Here is a 22,738-nt window from a genome sequence, read left to right as displayed (position 1 = left end):
ATGTGGAAGCAAAGCTTGGGGCTTGCACCCTCTGAAGCCACAGCATGAGCTGTACCTTGATCCCTTTAGCCATGGTTGGAGTGTCTAGGACACAGAGCACCAAGTCCCTAGGCTGTACAGAGCAAGGGGGCCCTGGACGCAGCCCAGGAAACCATTTTTTTCCTCCTAGCCCTCTGAGTCTGTGATGGCAAGGGCTGTCACCAAGGTCTCTGACATGCCCTAGAGATAATTTCCCCACTGTCTTGGTGATTAACATTTGGCTCCTTATTACTTATGCAAATTTCTGCAAGAGGCTTGAATTTCTTCCCAGAAAATGGATTTTTCTTTTCTATTGCACCACTAGGCTGCAAGTTTTCCAAACTTTTATGCCCTGCTTCCATTTTAAACATAAGTTAAAATTCCAAACCATATCTTTGTGAATACACAAAACTGAATGCTGTTAACAGCACCCAAATCTCCTCTTGAATGTTTTGCTGCTTAGTAATTTCTTCAGCCCGATACCCTAAATCATCTTTCTCAAGTTCAAAGTTCCACAGATCTCTAGGGCAGGGGCAAAATGCCACCAGTCTCTTTGCTAAAACATAACAAGAGTCACTTTTATTCCAGTTCCCAACAAGTTCCTCATCTCCATCTGAGACCACCTCAACAGGGACTTCATTGTCCATATCAGCATTTTGGTTAAAACCATTCCACAAGTCTCTAGGAAGTTCCAAACTTTCCCACATTTTTCTGTCTTCTTCTGAGCCCTCCAAAATGTTCTAACCTCTGTCTGTTACCCAGTTCCAAAGTTGCTTCCACATTTTCAGGTATCTTTACAGCAACACTCCACTCTACTGGTACCAACTGACTGTATTAGTCCATTCTCATGCTGCTAATAAAGACATTATTGAGACTGGGTAATTTATAAAGGAAAGAGATTTAATAGACTCACAGTTCTACATGCCTGGGGAGGCCACACAATAATGGTAGAAGGCAAAAGAGGAGCAAAGTCACATCTTACCTGGTGGCAAGCAAAAAGAGAGCTTGTGTAGAGAAGCTCTTTCTTTACAAAGTCATCAGATCTCATGAGACATATTCATTGCCAGAAGAACAGCATGGGAAAGCCTGCCCCTATGATTTAATTACCTCCTATGAGGGGTCCCTCCCATGTCACATGGGAATTATGGGAGCTACAATTCAAGACGGAATTTGGGTGGGGAAACAGCCAAACCATATCACCCTTGTAGCAGTTGGTGACTGAAATTGAAACAGAAACTGTTCTTCAAAGACAAATTCCCCAGCACACTGATAAAGAAGGAAATAACTCTGTTAATAGAGATGATTTAACCAGGTAAGGTAGCTAAGAGCTCCTGGAATATTAGATATTTATAGGGACAAAGAAACCAGCTAATCCCAGAACAATGATTCACCTTTCCCCTCTCATCCCCTCATACCTACTAAACTGGGCAGGGGCAGAGAGGTGATGGCAGTAATTAACCCTTTCCAGTAGAGTAGTGGAAGGGGGAGTGCTGGTTCTCAGGTTCCAGGGCTTCCCCCATAGTGAGTGCACACATCCCTCAGTTCAGTGCAGTCTTAGATCCACCCTTGGGCCAACAACTCCCTGACACTTATAAGCCCACCCATCTGAAAGCATGGGATTTGAGATTTTTAAAATGGGATTATCAGGTCAGTGGTTTCCAGATCTTGGCACTTCACAAACCAGTAAAATATCAAACAGGAGAGAGATCCAAGATGGCTGATCACTAGCAGCTCGGGCTCCTAGCTCCCAGTGAAAGCGCAGAGAATGAGAGGACGCCACACTTTCAGACGAATATTTGTTGCTCACGGACCAGGAGATTCCCAGCAGAGGAGCTCCACGTGTCGCCAGGGCGACTCTTGTGGCCAGCGCGGCGGTTTTGCTGGTGCCTTAGCGTGCCAGTTTTTGGTGCAGAGTCCGGAGATTCCCGGGCAGAAAAGCACCATCAATCTTAACACCGCTATTTTGACCAGCGCAGTGGATTGCTCAGATTTTGGCGCTGGGAATCAACAAGTTGGACGTCTGCTCAGAGACCTAGTTAGAAAGTCGGTAATTACAAAGACAACAGACGGATAAATATATAATGAAGGGAAGAAATCAGCATAAAAAGGCAGAGAATACTCAAAATCAGAATGCCTATCCCTCTACAGGGGATCGCAATTCCTCATCAGTAACGGAACAAGGCTTAATAGATTACGAGTGTGTTCCAATAACAGAAGCAGGCTTCAAAACGTGGGTGATAAGAAACTTCTGTGAATTAAAAGAACTTGTTCTAACCCAATGCAACGAAACTAAGAACCTTGAAAAAAGGTTTGACGAAATGTTAACGAGAATGGACAATTTAGAGAGGAATATAAGTGAATTGATGGAGCTGAAAAACACAACACGAGAACTTCGTGAAGCATGCACAAGTTTAAACAGTCGAATTGATCAAGTAGAAGAAAGGACATCAGAAATCGAGAACCAGCTCAGTGAAATGAAACGAGAAGACAAGATTGGAGAAAAAAGGATGAAAAGGAATGAGCAAAGTCTCCAGGAAATACGGGACTATGTGAAAAGACCTAATTTACGTTTGATAGGTGTGCCTGAATGTGATGAAGAGAATGAATCCAAGTTGGAAAATACTCTTCAGGATATTATTCAGGAAAATTTTCCCAACCTGGCAAGACAGGGTAATATTCAACTCCAGGTAATACAGAGAACACCACAAAGATATTCTTCAAGAAGACCAACCCCAAGGCACATAATCGTCAGATTTATTAGGGTTGAAATGAAGGAGAAAATACTAAGAGCAGCCAGAGAGAAAGGTCAGGTTACTCATAAAGGGAAACCTATCAGACTTACAGCAGATCTCTCAGCAGAAACCCTACAAGCCAGAAAAGAGTGGGGACCAATATTTAACATCCTTAAAGAAAAGAACTTTCAACCCAGAATTTCCTATCCAGCCAAACTAAGCTTTATAATCGAAGGAAAAATTAAATCCTTTGCGAACAAACAAGTACTTAGAGAGTTCACCACCACCAGGCCTGCTTTACAAGAGCTTCTGAAAGAAGCACTATACATATAAAGGAACAACCAATATCAGCCTTTCCAAAAATATATCAAAAAGAAAAGAACATTAACACAACGAAAAATTTACACTAACTAATGGGCAAAACAGCCAGCCAGCATCAAATGCCAGTATTAAAGTTATATATATTCTAATTGGATAAAAAGCCAAAACCCATTGCTATGCTGTATCCAGACCCATCTCACATGCAACGATACACAAAGACTCAAAACAAAGAGAAGGAGGAAGATTTATCAACCAATCAGAGAGTAAAAACAAACAAATAAAAAGCAGGAGATGCAATTCTCGCCTCTGATAAAGTAGACTTTAAAGTAACAAAGAGCAAAAGAGGCAAAGAAGGACATTACATAATGGCAAAAGGATCAATGTAACAAGAAGAGCTAACGATTTTATAGATCAACGAGACAGAAAATTAACAAGGACATCCAGGACTTGAACTCAGACCCGGAACAAGTAAACTTAATAAACATCTATAGAACTCTCCACTTCAAATACATAAAACATACATTACCACCTCACACCTATTCCATAAGTGACTACATAATTGGAAGTAAATCACTCCTCAGTAATTGCATAGCATTTCATAGGTTTAAATGAAATATTGGTTGGCTGCTCATTTGTTATTTTCTTCCCTTATTCTTTCCTGTTTACATCAAGTATAATTATTGGTATAAAAGAGGTTTTCAATACCCATTACTAAACTGCATTCTAGCCTGGGCAAATAAGCAATACTCCCATTCTCTCTCTCTCTCTTTCTCTTCCTTTTTCCTCCTCTTTATTCTTTTTCTTTCTAAAAAAAAAAAAAAAAAGTTATTTGTGTGCTAGTGTTTATAGCAGAATTTTTCACAAGTCAAAAGATGGAAACAATCCAAGTATCCATCAACAGATAATAGATACACAAAATTTGGCATTTACATACATATACATACAGTGATTCCCTCAGTTTTGATATATGCTACAACATGGATGAACCTTGAAAATTTTATCCTAAGTGAAATAAGTTAGACATAAAAGGGCAAATACTGTATGGTTCCACTTACATGAAATCTCTAAAATAGGCACATTTATAGAGACAGAAAGCAGATTAAAGGTTACCAGGGACTTAGGGGTAAGGCAAAAGGGGAAGCTATTGCTTAATGCTTATAGAAAAAAATATATATATCAAACAAAGATTGGTGTGTGTATGATTGAGGGGGAGGAGTATAAAAAAGGGGCAAAATTTTGTCATGTAAGGTTGTTTGGAGAGTTAAGACAAAATTAAGATGGCAGATTCTGGTGCCAGATGGCCTGGGCTGGAATCCCAGTGCCAATGCTAGATGCATGGTCTTAGGCAAGTCAGTGAATTTCTCTGTATCTCAGTTTCCTCATCTGTAAAATAAGGATGCAATGGAACCTACCTCATTGGGGTTGTTATAATAATTAAAGAAATATACATAAACTGACACAAGATACCACATGTTGCAAGATTCAATTGACATAACATATCCAGGAAAGGCAGATTTACAGGAAGTATATTAAGGAGAGGAAACAGCATTTCAACTTCAAATGAGGAATATTACTGGGGCATGAAAATGGTCTAAAACAAATTCATAGTGATGGTTGTACCACTCTGTAAAATTACTAAAAGACATTCAATTGCTGAAATGGGTGAATTTTATAATATGTAAAATAAACCTCAATAAAATTGTTTTAAAAGACTACATGTAGCACTTAAACAATACCTGGCACCTGGTAACTATTAAAATGTAGTAAACATTTATCATCATTTAATATTATTAGGTTGGTGCAAAAGTAATTGCGGTTTTTGCTATTACTTCCAATAACATCACCGAGGTAAGAACAATAGCAGAACAAAGCACAAAAATCTCCTACTTGCTGTGAGCTGGGGAGGGTTCATGTTTTTTCACGTTTGGGGGTGGGGAGGAGTATCAAAGTCTTGGAACTACTCTGACTCAGCCCTACTTTCCAGGGCACTTCTCAAACCAAGCCACTTGCATTCCTACTGAAGGTGGTCTGGTTATTTAAGGGTAGCCCACAGAAGTGTCTCCTCTCTCTGCCTGCCCCTTTGAATGGTAGAATAATTGTCCCGTCAAAAAGGGCCTGGATATGCCCAATGGGCCTCAGGTGGAAAACCCCTGACTGGGAAAGTTGGGAGAGATGAGCCTCAGCCCCACCCAAGGGCATCTGTGCCAACAGACTAACTCAAGGTGAAAGGAGGCACCTCTGCTCAGGAGGGTGTAAAGCAGGTGCCCCGCAGCCACCTGTGAGGGAGAGAAGTGGCTTCTGGCTAGGTTGGAGGGGAGAAGGTGGGATCCAATCAGGTTTGTAGCTCTTTTCGTCTTTTTTTTTTTTTTCTTTTGGAGAAGAGCTGCATTTGCCAACATCCCTTTTAGGATAATCCTCTTAGATGGGTTCAAATACACACACACACACACACACACACACACGTATACATTTTACAACTAACAAAGTCCCTCAAACTTCCCCCTTCCCCAATAGCTGATCGAAGAGGGATAAACCTATTGGAAAGAAAAATGGAGAAGTAAGGAAACGAAAGCAACTCTCGCCCAGGCAACCCATCCCAGGCCCAGTAAAAAAGTGGCTCCAGGAGCTGTGATGAAGGGACCAGCAGACCCAACAGCGGCCGGAGGAGGGGCCTTGGAGGTAGGCGTTGGCTGACGGCTGGCGGCGGCTGAAGGCAGTAAGTGTTTCTCGCAACCTGGCAACAGGCACCTGCAGCAGGCGCTCTGCTCCCTCCAGTCGGGACGCCCCCTAGGGCCGGCCGGATCTCGAAGTCCGGCTCCCCACCACCCTTCGCCCCGGGGTCAGCAGCCAAGCGCCACCTTCATACATAAGTTCCCGCCAGCCATGTCCGCAATTCAGGTGTGCACCGGGTCACTGAAGGGTGTGTGCGCCGCTAGGAGCCTCCATTGGCTGTCGGCTTTGACTGGCTGTTTAATCATTACCGCATCAGGTCCCGCGGATCCTAACTTAATGAGCAAATCAGAAGCTGAGCCTGAATCGCTGTGAAGCTCTCTGAGTTTAGCTCTGACAATTACCATCCGGGAGATCTCCCCGAAGCAGGCTGCGCGCGCACGAGGAAGCGGGATGAGAGCGCACGGAGGCACAAAGTTTCCTCAGAGCACGGAGGCAAACTCCTCCAGGCTCGCTCTCTCTGTCCGGGGGTCCCCGGTAGGCACACTCACCACCGATCCAGCCCGCCGCAAAGTCTTCCAGCTGGAAGCTGCCCATGGTCGGTGGCGCGCGGCGTCTCGCTCTCCCGGAGCCGGGGCAGTGCCCACTTAGGGTCAGTGAGGCATGGCCCGTGGGCGCGAGCGCGCCTCAAGAGGAAAGTCGGAGTCTCGGAGCACACCGCAGGTCCTACTCCAAACCCAGTCCCTGAGACACCAGCTGAGCAGGCTGCCGCGCTCACCTCTCAAAGTGCCGGAGGGCGGCTGACATCACGCCCCCAGTGGACCTTAAAGGCACAGCACTCCGCGCGGATAAGGGTGCGCTCCGCGCGGCTCATCCCAGAATCAAACAGGCAAGGGTCATCAAGTGGAATTCTCTCAGTCCTCCCTTCTCCAGGTTATCCTCCTTGCCAACTTCAGAGCCTCAGCGCTTTTGAAGTGAAAGTGCCAGCCGCCCATCCAGAGATGGCATTTGGTGGCTGTGCTCATATCCCCCTGTGCTGTGCTGACAATGCTGATTCCAATCAGCGGTGGACTCTCTCTCATGCCAACTCTGGGCAGTGATGCTTTTTGTTCATCCCAACCATGTCCCACTCAGTGCCCCGTGCCTAAAAAGCACCTGGTGGTCCACGGTCATGTCTAGCTTTCAGCTACAGCTCTCTAGGGACCCAGCTCCCTGCCTGGCCCTGGCTCAGCCTACACTGTCCACCCTGGGCCAGCAGAAGGCAGAGGGGTGGTCCTCTCTACCTCAAACTCTCTCTCTGTAGGGAGACCCTACATTCACCCAGGTCCCTGGCCAGAGGTCCATGCCCACTGGAGAAGTGGCCTGCTGTGTGGAGAGGTTTTTGTTTACATGAGAGTTTCTTTCCTCCCTTCCCAAGAAGAAGACTCGAAGTCCCCCAGCATTCTGCTAGTTTCCAGCAGGTACTCAGCTGTGGGTCTCAGCCAAGACACCCCAAGGTTGACAAGAATGGTGAGGAGTATGGTCAGGAGGAAGGGGCCTCTGCTGGGCCTGTCCTTATCCCACTGGGCATATCCATGTCATGTCATCCAGGTTAACATGCAGCAACAGCCAGCCAGACCTCCTCCTTCCAAAGCAACAAAGAGCCTGACCACCGAAGCTTGATCCTACAAAGGGCTGTCCACTGAGGTGTGGGGACTTGGAGGTGGAAGGGACCTTCCTGCAGCATCCAGCCCTCCCCTGCCCTGGCACACAGAGAGTGGACCTGCGTCTGGACAGGACAGCCTGAGATCGAGTCACTGGCCTGGCTGGGGAAATCTTACAAAGTTCCAGGGAGGAGTGGAACCGTCACACCCCATCCCCATGCCTCAGCTTCCTGCTGCACATGGTGACCCACCCAGTCTTGAGGCTTCAGAGTTGCCATCAGCATCAACCCCAAGCTGTGTCCTACCATGCCCGGGATATATACCTAGGGCCGCTGTAAGAAATGCAGGTCTCTGAAGACTGGCCTTTAGTGAGTTCACCACTGGAATGAATCCACAAGTGGAGAGCCTGCCAATTCCCAAGGCCCACTCCTTTGGAAGACCACCTAAGGAGTGCCAGGCAGATTGTCATTCCCTCAGTCCTGTGTCAGCACCAATTAGGGAGGTCTTAAGTTGGCAGGCAGTGTCCCTGGCAGCCCCAGGATGGCCTCCCAAGCCCAGAAAGCTGCTGCTTGAACTACTAATGAGCTGGAGCAGAGCAGAGGGAGTGGGTCGCTTTCCAAATTGAACTACTGCGCTCCATTCCCAAATGCATGCCACAAACCTGCCCATGGGGTGCACCACCCAGGGAAGTGGAGGGAGGACCCTAGGTTTACCAGCAGCCCTGGCCAGGCCTGGAAAATCCCAGACCACAGGGCTGTGAGCCGAAGCCGAATGATGGCTCTGTGGCGGGGATCTAGGCCCTCCCTTCTTCCTGGCCTTTGCACTTCAGAGCAGCATTTGCAGTGTGCTGCCATTCCATTCACATTTGCATTCTACGCGCGGGAGAGGGCAGGGCAGCTACTGGCCATTACATGGGGAAAGAAACTTCACAGAAAGATCCACTCCCCGTATGACTAGGGCCAGAAAGCAACTCATTTCCTTTCTCCCTCATTTCCTCCCCGAGTAGTGACCTCTCATTTCCTCCCCGAGTAGTGACCTCTCAGCACTTTCCTCTGCAGCGGGGCATGCAGATGGGCTATGCTGTTAGCATTTACTAACTAGTGGTCCACCCCCCATTTTTTATTTGCCCTTTCAGGCCACAGACATTTCCTGAGCACCCAGTCTGTGCTAGTGCCTTGCTTTTGGGAAAGTCTCTGTTTGAGAGGAGACAGTCTGTCTAAGATGCTACACAGAGACTGCTGTAAGAGCAGTGGAGGAGTCCACTGTTCTCCAGGAAGCAATCAGGGAAGGTTCTCCAAACCTGGAGTCTCCTGACTGCACCTTTAGTCTCCACAGCCCCACAGCTCCCATCTCCCCAACCACTCTCTCAAGCAAGCCGAGAGTCCCCTCCCCGTGCCCACCTGCCACACTTGGGCAGCAAAGGCCTGTGCCAGCTGTGTATTCCTGACCTGCTGCGGTGAAGGCCCTGCCCATGCACCTGCTCCCATCTGTTTCCAGATTCCTGCCCTCACCGAGCTTTCCTCCCACTTCCCCAGCTGTTCTCATCTTCTTCCCTGGTGCCTTGTCCCCTTCTCATGCTTACGTGAGGATTCCTCAGAGCCCCATCTGGACCCTCACCCACCTGTACCTCCCATTTCTCAGTGTATAACCCCCACACCTCGCTTCTGAGTCCAGACATCCCACCACTCAACACCTCCACCTGGGTGGCTCAGGTCGTCTTAGCTCAGCACATCCCTTGATGAAGTCTCTCTTCCTCCTCCAGTACCTCTTCAACTCAGAGAAACACAACTCCACCCAGCGGCCACCGAAACCAGCACCTTGGAAACCATCCTCCATTTCTCTCTCCCAAGGTCTTATCCCACCAGCCACAAAGTCCTGAGTGTCCATCCCCTCAATGACACCCATCCCTCATTGGCACCTCCTGATGTGGCTCAGCCCAGGCCTGTGCCACTGCCCTGCCTGGATCACAGTGGACATGGGCCCCTGGGTCCCTCTGCCCAGTCCTGCATCCACCCTCCAGCTGCTGCCCCCGTGAGCTTCTGAAACCTTAAATCTGCTCAGTTTAGTGACCTCCGATGACTTTCTGTGATCTTGAGCATAAATTTCAATTCCCCAGTGTGGTGTGTGTAGCTCTGTGGGACCGGGTCTGGCTGCCCTTCCACTTCTCACCCCAGCGTCCCACAGTCTGTGCATGTGTGTGACTGCACATGCGCTATTCCCTTGCGGGAAACACCCTCTCCCTCCTTCTCCCTTGACTCACCCCTGCCCCCTTCTTCTTTGAGACTCAGCTCAGCTGTCACCTTCTCCTGACAGGCCTTCCTCAAAGCCCTTATCACCCTGTGCCACACGGGATCTGTTAGCTCTCAGCTGTGTTTCCTGAATATTCTGAGCATATCTGTATCACTCCTGTCACACTCAATGGTTGATAGTCTGTCTTCACATCCAGATTGTGAACCCACTGGGAACAGGATACTGCCTCATTCTACACTGGACATGTGGAGCCTGGCACAGGCCTGATGGACAGTCACTGCTCAGTCAGCTGGGCCTTAAATGGGGAGGCATGCGGCAAAGTCTGAAGGGCCTGCCAGTGGCTGGCAGACAAGGAGGGTGTCCAGGTACAAGGCAGAGCTGAAGAGGTGGCCATATCACTCCTGGGTATGAGGCCTCCCCCTGGCCTTTCCTGGAGCAACACAGAAACCTGGCTTCTTTCAGGCCCTCAAAGGTACCAGCCACATTTCCCCCGAAGGGTTTTGCACTGATCACTCTCTCTGCCTGCAGCTCCCTCTCCCTGCCCTTCTCATGGCCAAGTCCTACCACCTTCAGATCTATGCCGAAGTATCTTCTGCATGGGGAGGCCTCCCCAGGCCCCTCACAGGAGGTCAAGCCTTTGTTGCCCTCTCTCAAGGCACCCTTGCTTCTTTTTCCAACTCTCACGGTGGCGCTCGGCCCTTGTGCAATGCTTGGTTGCTCCAGGCAGATAGATAGGACCCATCTGACCTGTCTGCCACCATGTCATTCTCGGGCTCTGCCACAGAGCAGGCAGACAGCAGTTAGGACTGAATGCGAAGGATTAATGAAACAGGACCGCAGGCTTGTGCTGTCTTTCTTTGTTGAGCGTTTGCCCCTGTTGCATCATTCCTGAACTGGCCTCGGACAACGGGAGCTCTGAGCTCCCTCCCCGACTCTGATGGGAAGGAAAAGGAGCACACGTGATTTTCGAGCTTCTCACTGGGAGCAAGGTTTCTTCCTCTGTTGGCGGCACTTTGAGAAGGTATGTGCGGAGCATGCACAAACTGAGTCTGGCCCATCACCTGTTCAGTTTGAGGCTGGCAGTCAAGAAACAGAGGCAAGTGGCTGCGAAGCGAGGGGTGAAGCAGCCGGCGGGAAGGCTGGGCTGCCTGAGCTCTGGTCCCAGTGCTGCTGCTGCCTCACTGGGCGTCTTGGGAAAGTCCAGACTTCAGTTCTTCCCCTATCTTTTGGAAGGTATGGACGATCCCGTCTGAAGTGGTGTCCTGGGAAGTCTGAAATTCTGGGCCACGCAGATACCAGCTGTGAGGCCTCATCAAGATGCGCCAGGAGAGGGCGCTGCTGCACAGCAGTTGAGGCTCTCGGGCTGAGAAGACAAGCGTGGCTGCCCACTCTGGATAGTTTCCTGGCCGGTTTCCCTGTCACTGGCTGGCAGAGAGTCACACTCAGTATATATGTGGGCTGTGGAGGGGATGCTGGCTCAGAGGGGAGTCTGAGGTGCCAGAGCAAACCTCCGAGAGGCTTGATGAGAATCCATCTGAGGTGTCTGGGCGCTGTGTGCTTGGACGGGCGGTGACACCCCAATCTCTTCACCTGTGTAGGTCTATGGAAGCTTCGAATGTCCCAGGCTTTCTTCCAACTCAGGGCTCCAAGCTGGCCCAGTGCTGCATGCTGTGCTTACACCATCTTGTTGAATTCTCCGAGCCAAGTCCCCACTGAATAGGTGAGAAGAATGAGGCTCAGGGAGGTCAAGCGGTTTCTCCAAAGCCACGCAGCAGTCAGAGGAGGATTACGGTCACACCTGCTGTTTGACTCCAGGGCCCATGCTATTAAACGAGTGCTGCCTCCTGGCCAGGACTCAGAGAGTAGAAGTGACTTTTCCAAGGGCCCTTGCCCCCACCCCCACCCCTCTGCATAAATGTCCTAACTTCTCTGCCTCAGTTTCCCCACCATCACTGAGATGGTATTAACACTGTCTAACTGTGTCATATTCATAGGACTCCTGCAACAGTTGAATCGGGGGAAAGCATCCCTTCCCCTAATACCATCCCAGTGCCCTGGGCTGCCCTCCGTCCTTTCCTCCCTGACAGGGTCTTGTGAACTCAGGTCCATAGAACTCTGAAATTCTGGGCTATGGTGATATCAGCTTGAAAATCAGGTGTGCTCCATTTCCTTCCTATCAGAGTTAACCTGCTGGTCGAGGCTGGCTCTGTGGACATCTGAGAACAGGAAATGCTGCTGTCTGCCTGACTGAAGGCCAGGCAGGTCAGGGGACCAGGTAGCCCAGGTTGGAGAGGTTTGGTATCAAGGGGTTCCTGCAGGAGTATAGAAAGAGGCACTGCTGCTGAAAGCCTGGCTGAGCACCTGCTATATGCTAAACTTCCTGGGACTCGGAGGAGCTTGGGTGCTGACAGCGACAGAAGAGTCAGCGTTTGAGGACCATTTACTCTCTCTTCTGCCATGCGGTTGTCTCCTCTGTCATGCACTCATCAAACATCAGCTGCCGGGCTGGGGGAGACCCATAAACCTCACATCAGGCCTGACCTCAAATAGAGGCCCAGAGGGGCCATCGGAAATTTGGAGGGCAGACCCAGAAGTCTTGGGAAGGAGCAGCATTTGAGCTGGAACTAAAAAGACAAGCTAAGTTGTGAGCAGTGGAGAAGGGCACACAGGCAGAGGGATACTCAACCTGGGCTACCAGGTCCGCTGACCTGCCTGGCCTTCGCTCAGGTAGACAGCAGCATTTCCTATTCTCAGATGTACACAGAGCCAGCCTTAACTCTCAGGTTGACTCTGATGGGAAGGAAAAGGAACACATCTGAGCAGCACCAGGTGAGAGAATGCAAGGGGAGTCAGGAAGAGTTTTGTTCTCCCAAAGCCCCCATGGCTGTGGGAGAGGAGGCTGGAAGTCTTGGAGTCTGGCTCCTGAGGATCCTGAATGGCAAGGGAAGAGCTAGGCCATGATTGTGTGGGCAGTGGAGTCTGCAGGCTAGCGGCATTCCTCAGTCCTGCTCTGCATCCTTTCTGGATGAAAGGCCCATCTCTGGGGCCGGCTGCATCTGATCTGGACAAACCTCCATAGCCCATGCGGAGGCTGGCTCAGGCTCCTTGCAACCAGCATTTGTTCTCTGCAGGGACCTACTGGGCTTGCCCCAGGGAAGTTGAGGCCTGTGCCTGTCCAGCCCCTCAGAAGGGCTGTGATCCCCTTCAACACACTGCCTGAGAGCAGGCAGTTCAGCCTCCCCAGCAGGAAGTCACTGAGCCATTTAATCTGCTGCGCCTAGACATCCTCATCTGTGTGATGGGGGTGATAACTACCTCTCTCAAGCTACACTTAACTCACGCTCCATGAGTCAATGCATGTCAAGTGCTCAGCACCATGATGGGCACACGGTAACAACCTCAGCAGGTCAAGCCTCGCCATCGTTATGGCCTGTGTGTCCTGAGTGTTCCTGTCTGGGTCAGTACATGGACAGCTCCCAGCCAAGGCCTGTGGGTGGGCCAGAAGCAAACTGCCCTTCCAGCCAAGCCAGCCCCTTATCGGGAATCTCTTCTGCACCAAATCCTTCTTGCAAACTACTCCCTCGAGAGATCTCTGCAGCATGGAAAACCTCCGAGGGTCTCTTCAGCCCCATGAGCAGGGGAGGTTCCTCCAGCTCACCAAGGGGCTGCTGACAGCGTGCTGCAGGGCTCCCAGCCCTACTTGGGTTCTGGATGGTGCACCCACGGGAAGAGAAGAAGGGACATGCCTCGGACCCAGCTTGGGCTGCACAAGGAGAGAGTGGCCCTAGTTTCTACCATACACAAAGATATCTCCCAACCCGTCTGTTCCTTTGGAGGCGGTGAGGGCCCACCGATGCCAGCTCTTTGATGAGGCCCAGTCTCAGCCCTGTGAAAAATAAAAGGGAACAGTCCAATGGCCTCACCCCAAAAACAAAGCCAAGGAGTTTTCCTGGCAAGGGTACCTTAATTTCTTTATACTCCTATCGTACTCCAAACCCCGAATCCCCAAACCCAACAGGAAGTCATAGGAGTGCCTTGGAAATAGTAAAAATCAGATTTTCTAAAAAGAATGTCTTTGTTGTAACTCTAGTGTGATGGATTGATTTCTCTCTCCTTCTCAAGATCCTCATCCTCGGGAAGCAGGTGAGCAGGTGATGTCATTCCAGACAAGCAGCCGTCGGGTGGAGGAGCCGGGATCCAGCGGTCAGAGGTGTGTGAGCGTCAAAGCAAGCAAAGACCCCACACCCAGGGAGGAGACACGAAACCAGTGCCATGGAGCAGAGAGGCTGTGAACGTGGGACACGTCAGTGTGGCTGGTGCTAAAGGAGTTTCAAACAGGAGCCAGCATCTAAGTGTCTGGCCTGGAGTGGGCGGGATAAGCACATACTCTCAACATCCCGGGGTGCTTCAGCCACGTGCCGGGTGAGCCTGGGGTTGGAGGTTGGGTTGAGGGCCAGAAAACAGGTCCACAGGGTCCAAGGAGGTAGGGCCCAGCAGACATGTGCAGAGTCACCATCCTCACCTGCTCCACCCAAGGGCAGGGGCAGGGGAAGGAAAGGTGCAGAGGCAATGAGGAAAAAGAGAGGGTAGGATGGATCTAGGGGAGGCCTGGGTCTAGGGGAGCACCTGGCTCATCTCTTGCTGTGCATAGACCCACTGAGGAAGAGTGTAGCGAGGAGGTGCTGAAGGGCTCAGCCCGAGGTCAAACAGAGCTGGTGTGAATGCCAGTTCCACTGTTTCTGGCTGTTTGCTTGCTGTGTGAGCTCAGGCACCCTACTTAACCTCGCTTAGCCTGTTTACTCTGCTGTAGAATGGAGACGACACCAGTGTCTACACCCAAGGATTGTGTCTCCATGATCCTTGATCTCTATAAGGTACCTAGTACAAAGTAAATGCTCAGTAAATGGAAACTGCAAGTATTACTCCAAGGCACCCAATTAGTGCACCAGCTCCAACCTCTATAGTGATATGATTTATTTACAAAACCAGCTTCAGGGCGTCTGCGCCCTTCAGTCATTCAGGAGGCTCCTGCTCCCTCTGTTTGCACTTAGGACAGGCTACAAAAGGAACGGTCTGAGGTCAGAGTGCTGGGCAAGAAGGACACTCTTCTGCAAAGCCACTTTTGGTGTGGCTGTTCAATTCTCACGTGGCAGTTTTTCCAGCTAGAACGGGAAAGTGGCAGCCTGGGGTGGGATGGGTCTCTTCCTGGATGTGGAGTGGCTGAACGCGGGGCACAGGGTGAGTTTCTCCCTTCTGCCCCTTGAGGAGAAAGGCAAACCCCAGGCCTGCATAGTGGGACGCCTCATGCTGGCAAGGAGCAGCCTGGTGGGCTGGGAGGGGCTGGGAGACCCTGCCAGGGGTTGGGCTCTTCCCACTGGCTCTGCTGGCTCTGCTGGGCAGGGAGGTAGGATGCCCCCCATCCCTGGTTGTGGGCACTGAGAGAGAGAGAATTCAGGCCTGAGGGCTGGGGTCCCAAGCCAGCTCTGGTCCCAGGGCAAACTGACTGACCCACGGGAGCCTCCCCCTAGTCACCTTCATCCCTCGATGGTCAGTGGGTGCCGGGGGTCTGCTCTCCAGTGGCTTCCGCTGCAGTCAGCTCCGGCTTCCCTGTGGTGTGACTGCACCAGGCCTGGGCAGCCCCTGAGGACCCCTGGCTCCCAGATGGAGAGGCAGGAGGCCCAGGGCTAGTGTGTAGCCCCTCCTCAGGGGTTCTGTAGTAAGGCACGAATCCTGAGGCATAAAGGCCATGGTCCCTGGAGAGAGGGGCATCCAGGTCACTGTCATGGGGACACCCTGCTGAGACCTGCAGGACTGGGCAGCAGCCCAGTGAGTGTGAGGACCCAGAGATGAGGTCTGAGTGTGCCAAGGCAGCCTGGGTCCGAAGGAACAAGAGGGTCAGCCAGTTGCGAGCCCACTTCCAGGTTCAGACCTGGATACCCGGGAGCAGCCTGTGCCTGCAACACCACAGTGGCAGTCCCGGAAGAGGACAGGCCCATGTCTGCTCTATAGCCCGGGAAGCACTCAGCGATGTCACTCACGCATCCAGGGGCACCCTGCTGGGAGGGGTGTGTCTGGGATTAGAACTCACCCACCTCACCTCCTGTCTTTGCAGTCACGGCCACAGTGCCCAGCTGCACAGTGGTGATCAGGAATCTTAAAGGGCACAGACTTCGGGTCAAATCTCAGGTTTGCTACTTGCTAGCTATGTGCCCCTGGCCAAGTCACTTAACTTCTCTGAGACTCATTTTCTCATTCATAAAATGGGAATTACAGGGCCTATCTTATAGGATTACTAATAGAATTAAATGAGATGATGCTAATGCAAACATTTGTCTGAGAGCCTAGCAAGTCACAAGGACCAAATAAATGTTTCTGTGAGCTCACCGTCACGCTTAGTACTTTGGGCGCATGGTTGTGTGTAATTCTCACAATGGCTCGATTGTTGCTGCTGCTATTCTCTTCTTATAAGGAAACCATGTTCCCCAGGCCACTTTCCTCCATGGTGGTCAAGCTGGGCTTGAACAGGACAGTCTTCCTGGAGTCCCTGTGCTCCAAACCAGTGACACCTTGCTCCAAGAGCCCCAGCAGCCCTGAGAGGGGCCTGTCTAGGGACCCGTTAGAGTCTGGGCCCCAGGACAGAGAGGTTTGAAGGATGTAGGGCCTGGTGCTGCTCCCCCCACCCACCCCCATGGCCTCCTCAACTCACAGAGCATTTGTCCCTGACTGTTGTCCTGCAGAAGCAGCCAGCCTGTGCCTCCCTCCCAGTGGGTGGGTCTTGGGAGCCCCTGTGTGACCAGCCAGGAAGGGCCAGGCTGGGCAAACCCTCCTCCTCAGAGCGGTAGTAAGGGAAGAACCCACCAAGCAGTTCTGAGTCCTCCTGGAGTGGTGTCTTGGGCTGCAGGACCAACCCCTCCTCTGCCAGGAGGCACCCATAGGTGCGGAAGAAAGGCAGGTACTCCAAGGCCATCTGGGCCCTATGTGAAAGGTGGAGGGAGCTTAGAGGCTTCTTGTCCCTTGAACTGGTGGCCTGCTGTTGGCAGGACAGGTGCCCTGGGTCATCCTCCTCCAGGAGGCTAGGAGAGGTTGGGGCTCCGGGTTCAGCCTCACAGTTCTTCTGGGACATCTGCGAAGAGAAGGGTGTTTCATCTGGTACTGTACCCTGACTTCCTAGCCACGCCAGCTGTTCCAGTCCCTGTCTACATTGCAGGCAGAAAGGGCCTTACAAAGCCCAAACCTGACTGTGGCTCTCTTCTGTGAAAAGCCAGCAATGGCCCTCAACCATGGTTAGATTGTTCAAGTGCACAGGCCTTCTTACCGTTCCCCAGTCACACCAAGCTTGGCCCTGCCTTAGAGCCTGTGCCAAGATCTGCTCCTGGACTCTCAGCTCAGAAGAGCCTTCCCAGCCCCAGCCTCCCCAGGCTCCCTCCTCCAGATCAGTTCATCACTGGAATGCTCTTCCGGGGCTCTGGTCCGCCTGCCTTACGTGTGGGGTGGTTTGATCTGTGTTGTGTGTCTGGTGCCTCTGGTTCATAACAGGCACTCAACTAACGCTTCTTCAACTACTCTGCTGGCTCTCGACTCACCTCATATTCCCTTCACTCTTGTCCACTCCAGCCACACAGCCTCTCTTGGTCCGTCTCACTCGCCAAGCATCCTCCCACCACGGGGCCCCTGCATGGGGTAATGCTCCTGCCCAGAGACTCTTCCTCTCCTTTGTCCTATGTGGTGACTTCCTCAGCGCTTGTCTAAGGTCACTTCCCTTACATGCCTGGCTTAGTGGCATCACCTTCTTCCTGACTGCCGCCACCTTCACACCCCTCATTCAGAGCACCTGTTCCTCTGCTGTGAAACATTCAACTGTGTGGTTTCTTAATTAATATCTCTCATCCTGTTATTTACAAATTCCACCAAGGCAGGGCCCATCTGTCTAGTTCACTTCTATGTCCCGAAGGCCTAGAAAAACCCTGGCATATGGTAGACACTAAGTATTGGAAGAAAGCAAAAAAGGGTAGGAAGGAAGGAAAGAGGTAGACAAAAAGAGAACATCTCGGCCAGGAAGGAAGTCTTTAGCAGACTCCATGGTGATAGGAGGGAGAAGTCACGTCTTGGGGAGATGATGGGGAAGTGGAATGAGGAATTAATTCCTAGGCCCAGAGGAGATGCATGGCTCGGAGTACCTGGTAGTGAAAAGCCAGTTCATTCCTACGTTGCCTGTCAGGCCCAGACCCAGAGCCCATCAGGAACATGGCAGGGGGCTCCTTTGATCCTGAGAAACCCCCAGGCCATTCCACTTGTGGACTCTGGGCTCATGGAAGAACCTATGGTAGCCTGTCCCCCAGCCTTCCTGACTCCCACCCTGGCCTTCCCAACTCCCACCCTAGCCTTTGGGCCTTGAATCCCCACCCCGAAACATGTTCCTGTGGTCCATGCTCTCCCCCAACTCCCTGCAGGCAGCCTGACCACTGAGGTCCCCGTCCTAAGCCAGACCCCTTGGTAAGTGCCTGCTGGCCCATAAACTGCCAGTTTCTGATAAGCTGGGACCAAGTTCCTTCCTCCAAGTCCCAGAGACCCAGCTCGGGGCCATCTTTGCTGAGTCTCTACCACTCCCAAACACTCCACAGAGCTCTATGATCCTCTCTCTCAGGTAATCCTTAGGAAGCCCACTGGGATAGACTCGCCTTTCCAACCTCGCTGTGCCAAGGAGATGGGACAGGCTAAATAGCAATGCCCAGGTCTGACCCACTCTGAAGCCTGTGCTCTGTTCACTGTGAATCATATGTTGTTGTGTGTCCCCCATAAAACATGTTCAGGTCTTAAGCCCTGGCACTCATGGATGTGACCTTATTTGGAAACGGGATCTTGGCAGATGCAATCAAGGTAAGATGAGGTCACACTTGGTTAGGGCGGTCCCTGAGTCCCACGATGTGTCCCTATAAGCTGAGGGAAATTTGGACACAGACACACAGGGAGAATGTCACGTGACAATGGAGGAAGCTATTGGAGTGACGCTGTCGCAAGCCAAGGCACATCAAGAATTGCGTCATCACTGAAAGCTAGGAGGGAGCACGGGGAGCAGATTCCCCTGCCAAGCCCCCAAGAAGGAACCAACCTGCCGACACCTTGATTTCAAACTTCTTCAGAACTGCAGGAGAATACATGTGCATTGTTTTAAGCTACCACATTTGTGTTAATTTGTTCTGGCAGCCCTAGGACACTAACAGGTGCAGGTTTGTTGGATGGCTCATTTGTGGGGATAAAGAGATTTGGTACAGGCTTGAGGGCTCTCCCAGCACCACCTGGTGAGTGGCCTGGGGAGACAGCCCCATTGCCATGGATGAGGTTTGCTCTGTGGTGGGGCTCACCTAAGGCCCTACACTTCCTGCCATCCAGTGGGCGCTGGACAGCACAGACTCTCCCTGTGGCGCGCCAGCGGCCCTCCCATACCTCATTTTTTCCTGCCAGGGCCCCGGCTCCACTTCAACAGTGAGTCCTGGACTGAAGGAGGCCAGGTGTCCTCTGAATTCCCCTGGGAGGCCTCAGCAAGATGGCACATGCACAATGTCACTCACGGTCTCTAGTAAGCGCCACCTCCTGCGTCCTGTTTTGGGGTCAGCAGTAGCACTGTGTCAAGACACGATGAAGCCTAATTGTCAAACTCTGGCTAAAAAGACAAAGCCTCCCTCAGCAGTCCTCTTCCTCCCAGCCACCTCTTCACCTTGGCAAATCCCCCTCTGCCTGCTGAGAGAAGACACCACCATGAAGTCATAAAGCCTGATGCCAGGCGAGAAAGCCAGATGGCTCTGTTGCCATGGAGACTCCACCCAAGCATCCAACACCTGTGATCATCACCTGTCTCTTAATTCAGCTTAATCCATATCTCCCCGGGAGACACAGTGGAAACAAAGAGAATTCAAACATCTTCTGAAATCTGATCAGTTCTTCATGAATGGGGGCCAGTGAGCTCACCGGGAACTTCTGCCCAGAGACTGTGAGAGTGACTCAGCGTCCCCAGTGGATGGGTCAGGAAGGGCCCCAAGGATTTGTTCCACCAAGTCCCTCTCTGGGGTGCCTCAGTCCCCTCGGGGTGTGGCCAAGACATCATTCTCTGCCCTTGTCACTAGCTTTCAGCTGCCTCTCCTCTGTGGCTCTTCTCCAGTCACTTGCTGGCAGGACACAAGAAGAAGTGGAGCAGTCATGAGAGGGCTGATGATGTGGGACACTTGCTTTCTCCCACAGAGCCACCATCCCCACATCCTCTCCCAGGCCTGGTGCTCCTAAGTGTCAGCTACCGCCCAGGGCAGTTCCCACGTGGTGTGCCATGTGGTCCTCTCCACAAACCTTCAAGTCAAGAAGTGTTCCACTGTCATGCCATTTTGCAGACTGGAGAGTTGAGCCTCAGTGCTGGGACAGGAAGGTGAACAGCCTGAAAAAGGGGATCCAGAGTTAGTTTCCAGCCTTAGGGCTTGAGGCAAGAGAGCCTTGAAATGCCACTGAAGGTCACAAGGCTGGGACATCTCCAGACCCTTGGGCTTCCCCAGGACTGGATTCCAAGCCAGAAGTGGCCCAGCTGGGTTCTCCAGGCTCAGCATCTCCAGTTCTCCACATCTCTCTACCCTGTGCCCGCAGACCCTGGGGCCCATCTACTCCTGGGTCATTCTCTTTCTTATAGAATTTATTTTTGGCAAGTGGTAATAGATACGCCTCCAATTTTATTTTATATTTTGAATAGTCACTTGACTCAACATCATTTAAGAATAAATTATTTTTCCCCAACCTGATTTGAAATACCAAAATAGACACATTCTAAATTCTGAACTATTACAAACTCAAGTCCTTTTCTATAATTTATTTTTGTATCCGTCTCTTTGTCCCTCTTTGTAGCAATACCGTGTTATTTTGATCTCTTTAGTTTATATAAATTTAATTCATGTTGTATCATCACCATTTAAAAACTCAACTTCATTGAGGGCTAATTTACATATACCATAAAATGTACTGTTCATGAATCTATACACCAAACAACAACCTGGAAATTAATACATAGAAATGCCTCTTTTCAGTTAATCTGCTCCCTTGCTTCCCAACCCCAAGCAACCACTGATGTGCTTTTTGATACTAGCGATTCATCTTGCCTGTTCTAGAATAAATGGAATCACACAGCACGTGTGCTTTTGTGCCTAGTGAGCTTCTGTTTTTCAGCACTATGTTTTTAAAATTCATCCTTTTTGTGGCATAGTTTGCTCCTTTTTATTGAGGAGTAGTATACTGTTATGTGATGTAACACAATTTGCTTATCCATCTTCTGTGTGTACCAGCTAGTTGTTTCTGTTGTGAAGAGTGCTGCTAGAAATAATTACTTATAAGTCTTTGAGTGGGTATAGTTTTCACTCCTCTTAGGTAAATAGCTAGGATTTGAGTAGTCTGATCACATGGTAAGTGTATGTTTAACTAAATAAGAAACTGCCAAACTGTTTTCACTTTATGGCATATAAAATGATATATTCATTTTACATTCCCAACAGTAATGTGTAAAAGTTTCAGTTTCTTCACAGTTTTAACACCACTTTTTAACTTTTGCCATTCTCGCGGGGGTATAGATAGCGTGATGGTTTTCATTTGCATTTTCTTGATGCCTAGTGATGTTGAGCATTTCTTATATGTGTATATTGCCAATTTGTATATTTTCATTTAAGTGTCTGCATCTTTCCCCCATTTTAATAACTTGATTGTTATAACTAAAGTACAATAAGCTACATAGTTTCAAAGTGTAGAATTTGATCAATTTTCACCTATGTACACACCTCAGAAACTATTACCATGGTCAGGATAACAAATATTTCTATCAACCCCCAAAATTTCCTCATTCACTCTTACAATCCATCTTCCCTCCATTCCCTTCCCCAGACAACCCCCGATCTTCTGTCACTCTAGATTATTTTACATTTTCTAGAATTTTATATAAATGGAATCAGAAGTGTTGACTTTTATGTGATTTCTCTCAGCATAATGCTTTTGAGAGTAATCTGTGCTGTTGCATGAATGAATAGTTTGTTCTGTTTTGTTGAGCACTATTCCACTGCATGGATAGACCCCTGTCGTTATTCTTCTCTAGCTGTTTTGACGATGTTTTTCTTTATCCTTTGTAAGTGGTAGTGGATAAGGTTTTTAGCACTTTATAATGTGTCTAGGCATGGTTTTCATTGACCTTATCTTTTCTGGGGTTTACAGAGCCTCTTAAGTACATTTACATTTTTAAGTACATTGATTTACGTTTTTCACCACATTTAGGAAGCTTTAAGTCTTCCTTCGTTTTGTCAAGATTTTTTCTCTTTAGCCTATTTCTGCTCCCCTTCTGGGACTCCAGCATCATGTATGTTAGATTTTTTTTTAATGTGTTTCCACAGATCTCTGAGGCCCTGCTCATTTATTTCTTAATATTTCCTCTGTGTTCTTCAGATTGCGTAAATAATATGGATCTATCTTTAAGCTCACAGACTCTTTCCTCTTGACATGACCATTCTGCTATTGAAATCATCAAGTGAAATTTTTTAATTTCAGATTTTGTATTTTTCAGTCCTAACATTTTTGGGTTTTTTTTTTTTATAGATGCTATTTCTCTATTGAGAACTTATTTTTATTCATGCCAAATGTGTTTTTCTTAACCTCATGGAACATACACATAACAGCGTTTTGAAGTCTTTGATGATAATTCCAACACATGGCACACGTTGGGATTGATATTTGTTGTCATTTCCCTTGAGAAGTAGTCACATTTTTCTGGTTATTTGTATACTGGGTAATTTTAGATTGTCCTAGACATTTTGAAAATCATTTTATGTAGACTTTGGGTCGGGTACATAATCCTCTGTAGAGAGTTGATGTTTTAGCTTTATCAGACAATCAATTTAGTTGGGTTTGAGCTGCAAGTTCTGTCTTGCCTTTTGTATACAGTGGTACAAATCTCAGTTCTCTAAGCTTTCACTGTATTCATTTGGATCTGCTTTTTGCATGCATTATTGAGCAATTAGGCCAAAAAGATTACACATGGTTTAAATCTCAGTTTAGTTCTTTCTGAAAGCTTTGCTATGCTGGTTTAGGTCTATC

At 49.5% G+C, this 22,738-nt stretch overlaps 1 protein-coding gene and 1 long non-coding RNA gene across 7 annotated transcripts in view; both read right to left on the bottom strand.

Moving 5' to 3' along the window:
* SLC25A48 (solute carrier family 25 member 48) overlaps nucleotides 1–22,738 on the bottom strand; it is a 245,147-nt gene that overhangs the window by 47,064 nt on the left and 175,345 nt on the right. For 3 of the 6 annotated variants that reach the window (XM_064366344.1, XM_064366347.1, XM_064366343.1), the window contains exon 1: nucleotides 6,293–6,529. The exons of 1 other annotated variant lie outside the window; for it this stretch is intronic. In XM_064366344.1, the coding sequence (XP_064222414.1) occupies nucleotides 6,293–6,338 (46 nt within the window). In that variant the 5' untranslated portion in view covers nucleotides 6,339–6,529. Of the gene's footprint in view, nucleotides 1–6,292; nucleotides 6,530–22,738 lie in introns of those variants that run through there. 2 more of the 6 variants (XM_064366342.1, XM_064366341.1) reach the window with 1 other exon arrangement.
* Nucleotides 14,568–19,367, bottom strand: LOC135270611 (uncharacterized). Its single transcript, XR_010338752.1, has 4 exons — nucleotides 19,204–19,367; nucleotides 16,341–16,757; nucleotides 15,167–15,437; nucleotides 14,568–14,691 (listed from the first exon to the last, which is right to left on the bottom strand). It is a non-coding gene; the product is annotated as an uncharacterized LOC135270611 (long non-coding RNA).

This window comes from Aotus nancymaae, unplaced genomic scaffold, assembly GCF_030222135.1.
Source record: "Aotus nancymaae isolate 86718 unplaced genomic scaffold, 86718_ANA_hifiasm-v0.15.2.pri h1tg000064l_1, whole genome shotgun sequence".
NCBI classification, from domain to species: domain Eukaryota; kingdom Metazoa; phylum Chordata; class Mammalia; order Primates; family Aotidae; genus Aotus; species Aotus nancymaae.
This window is presented reverse-complemented; position numbering and strand designations above follow the sequence as displayed.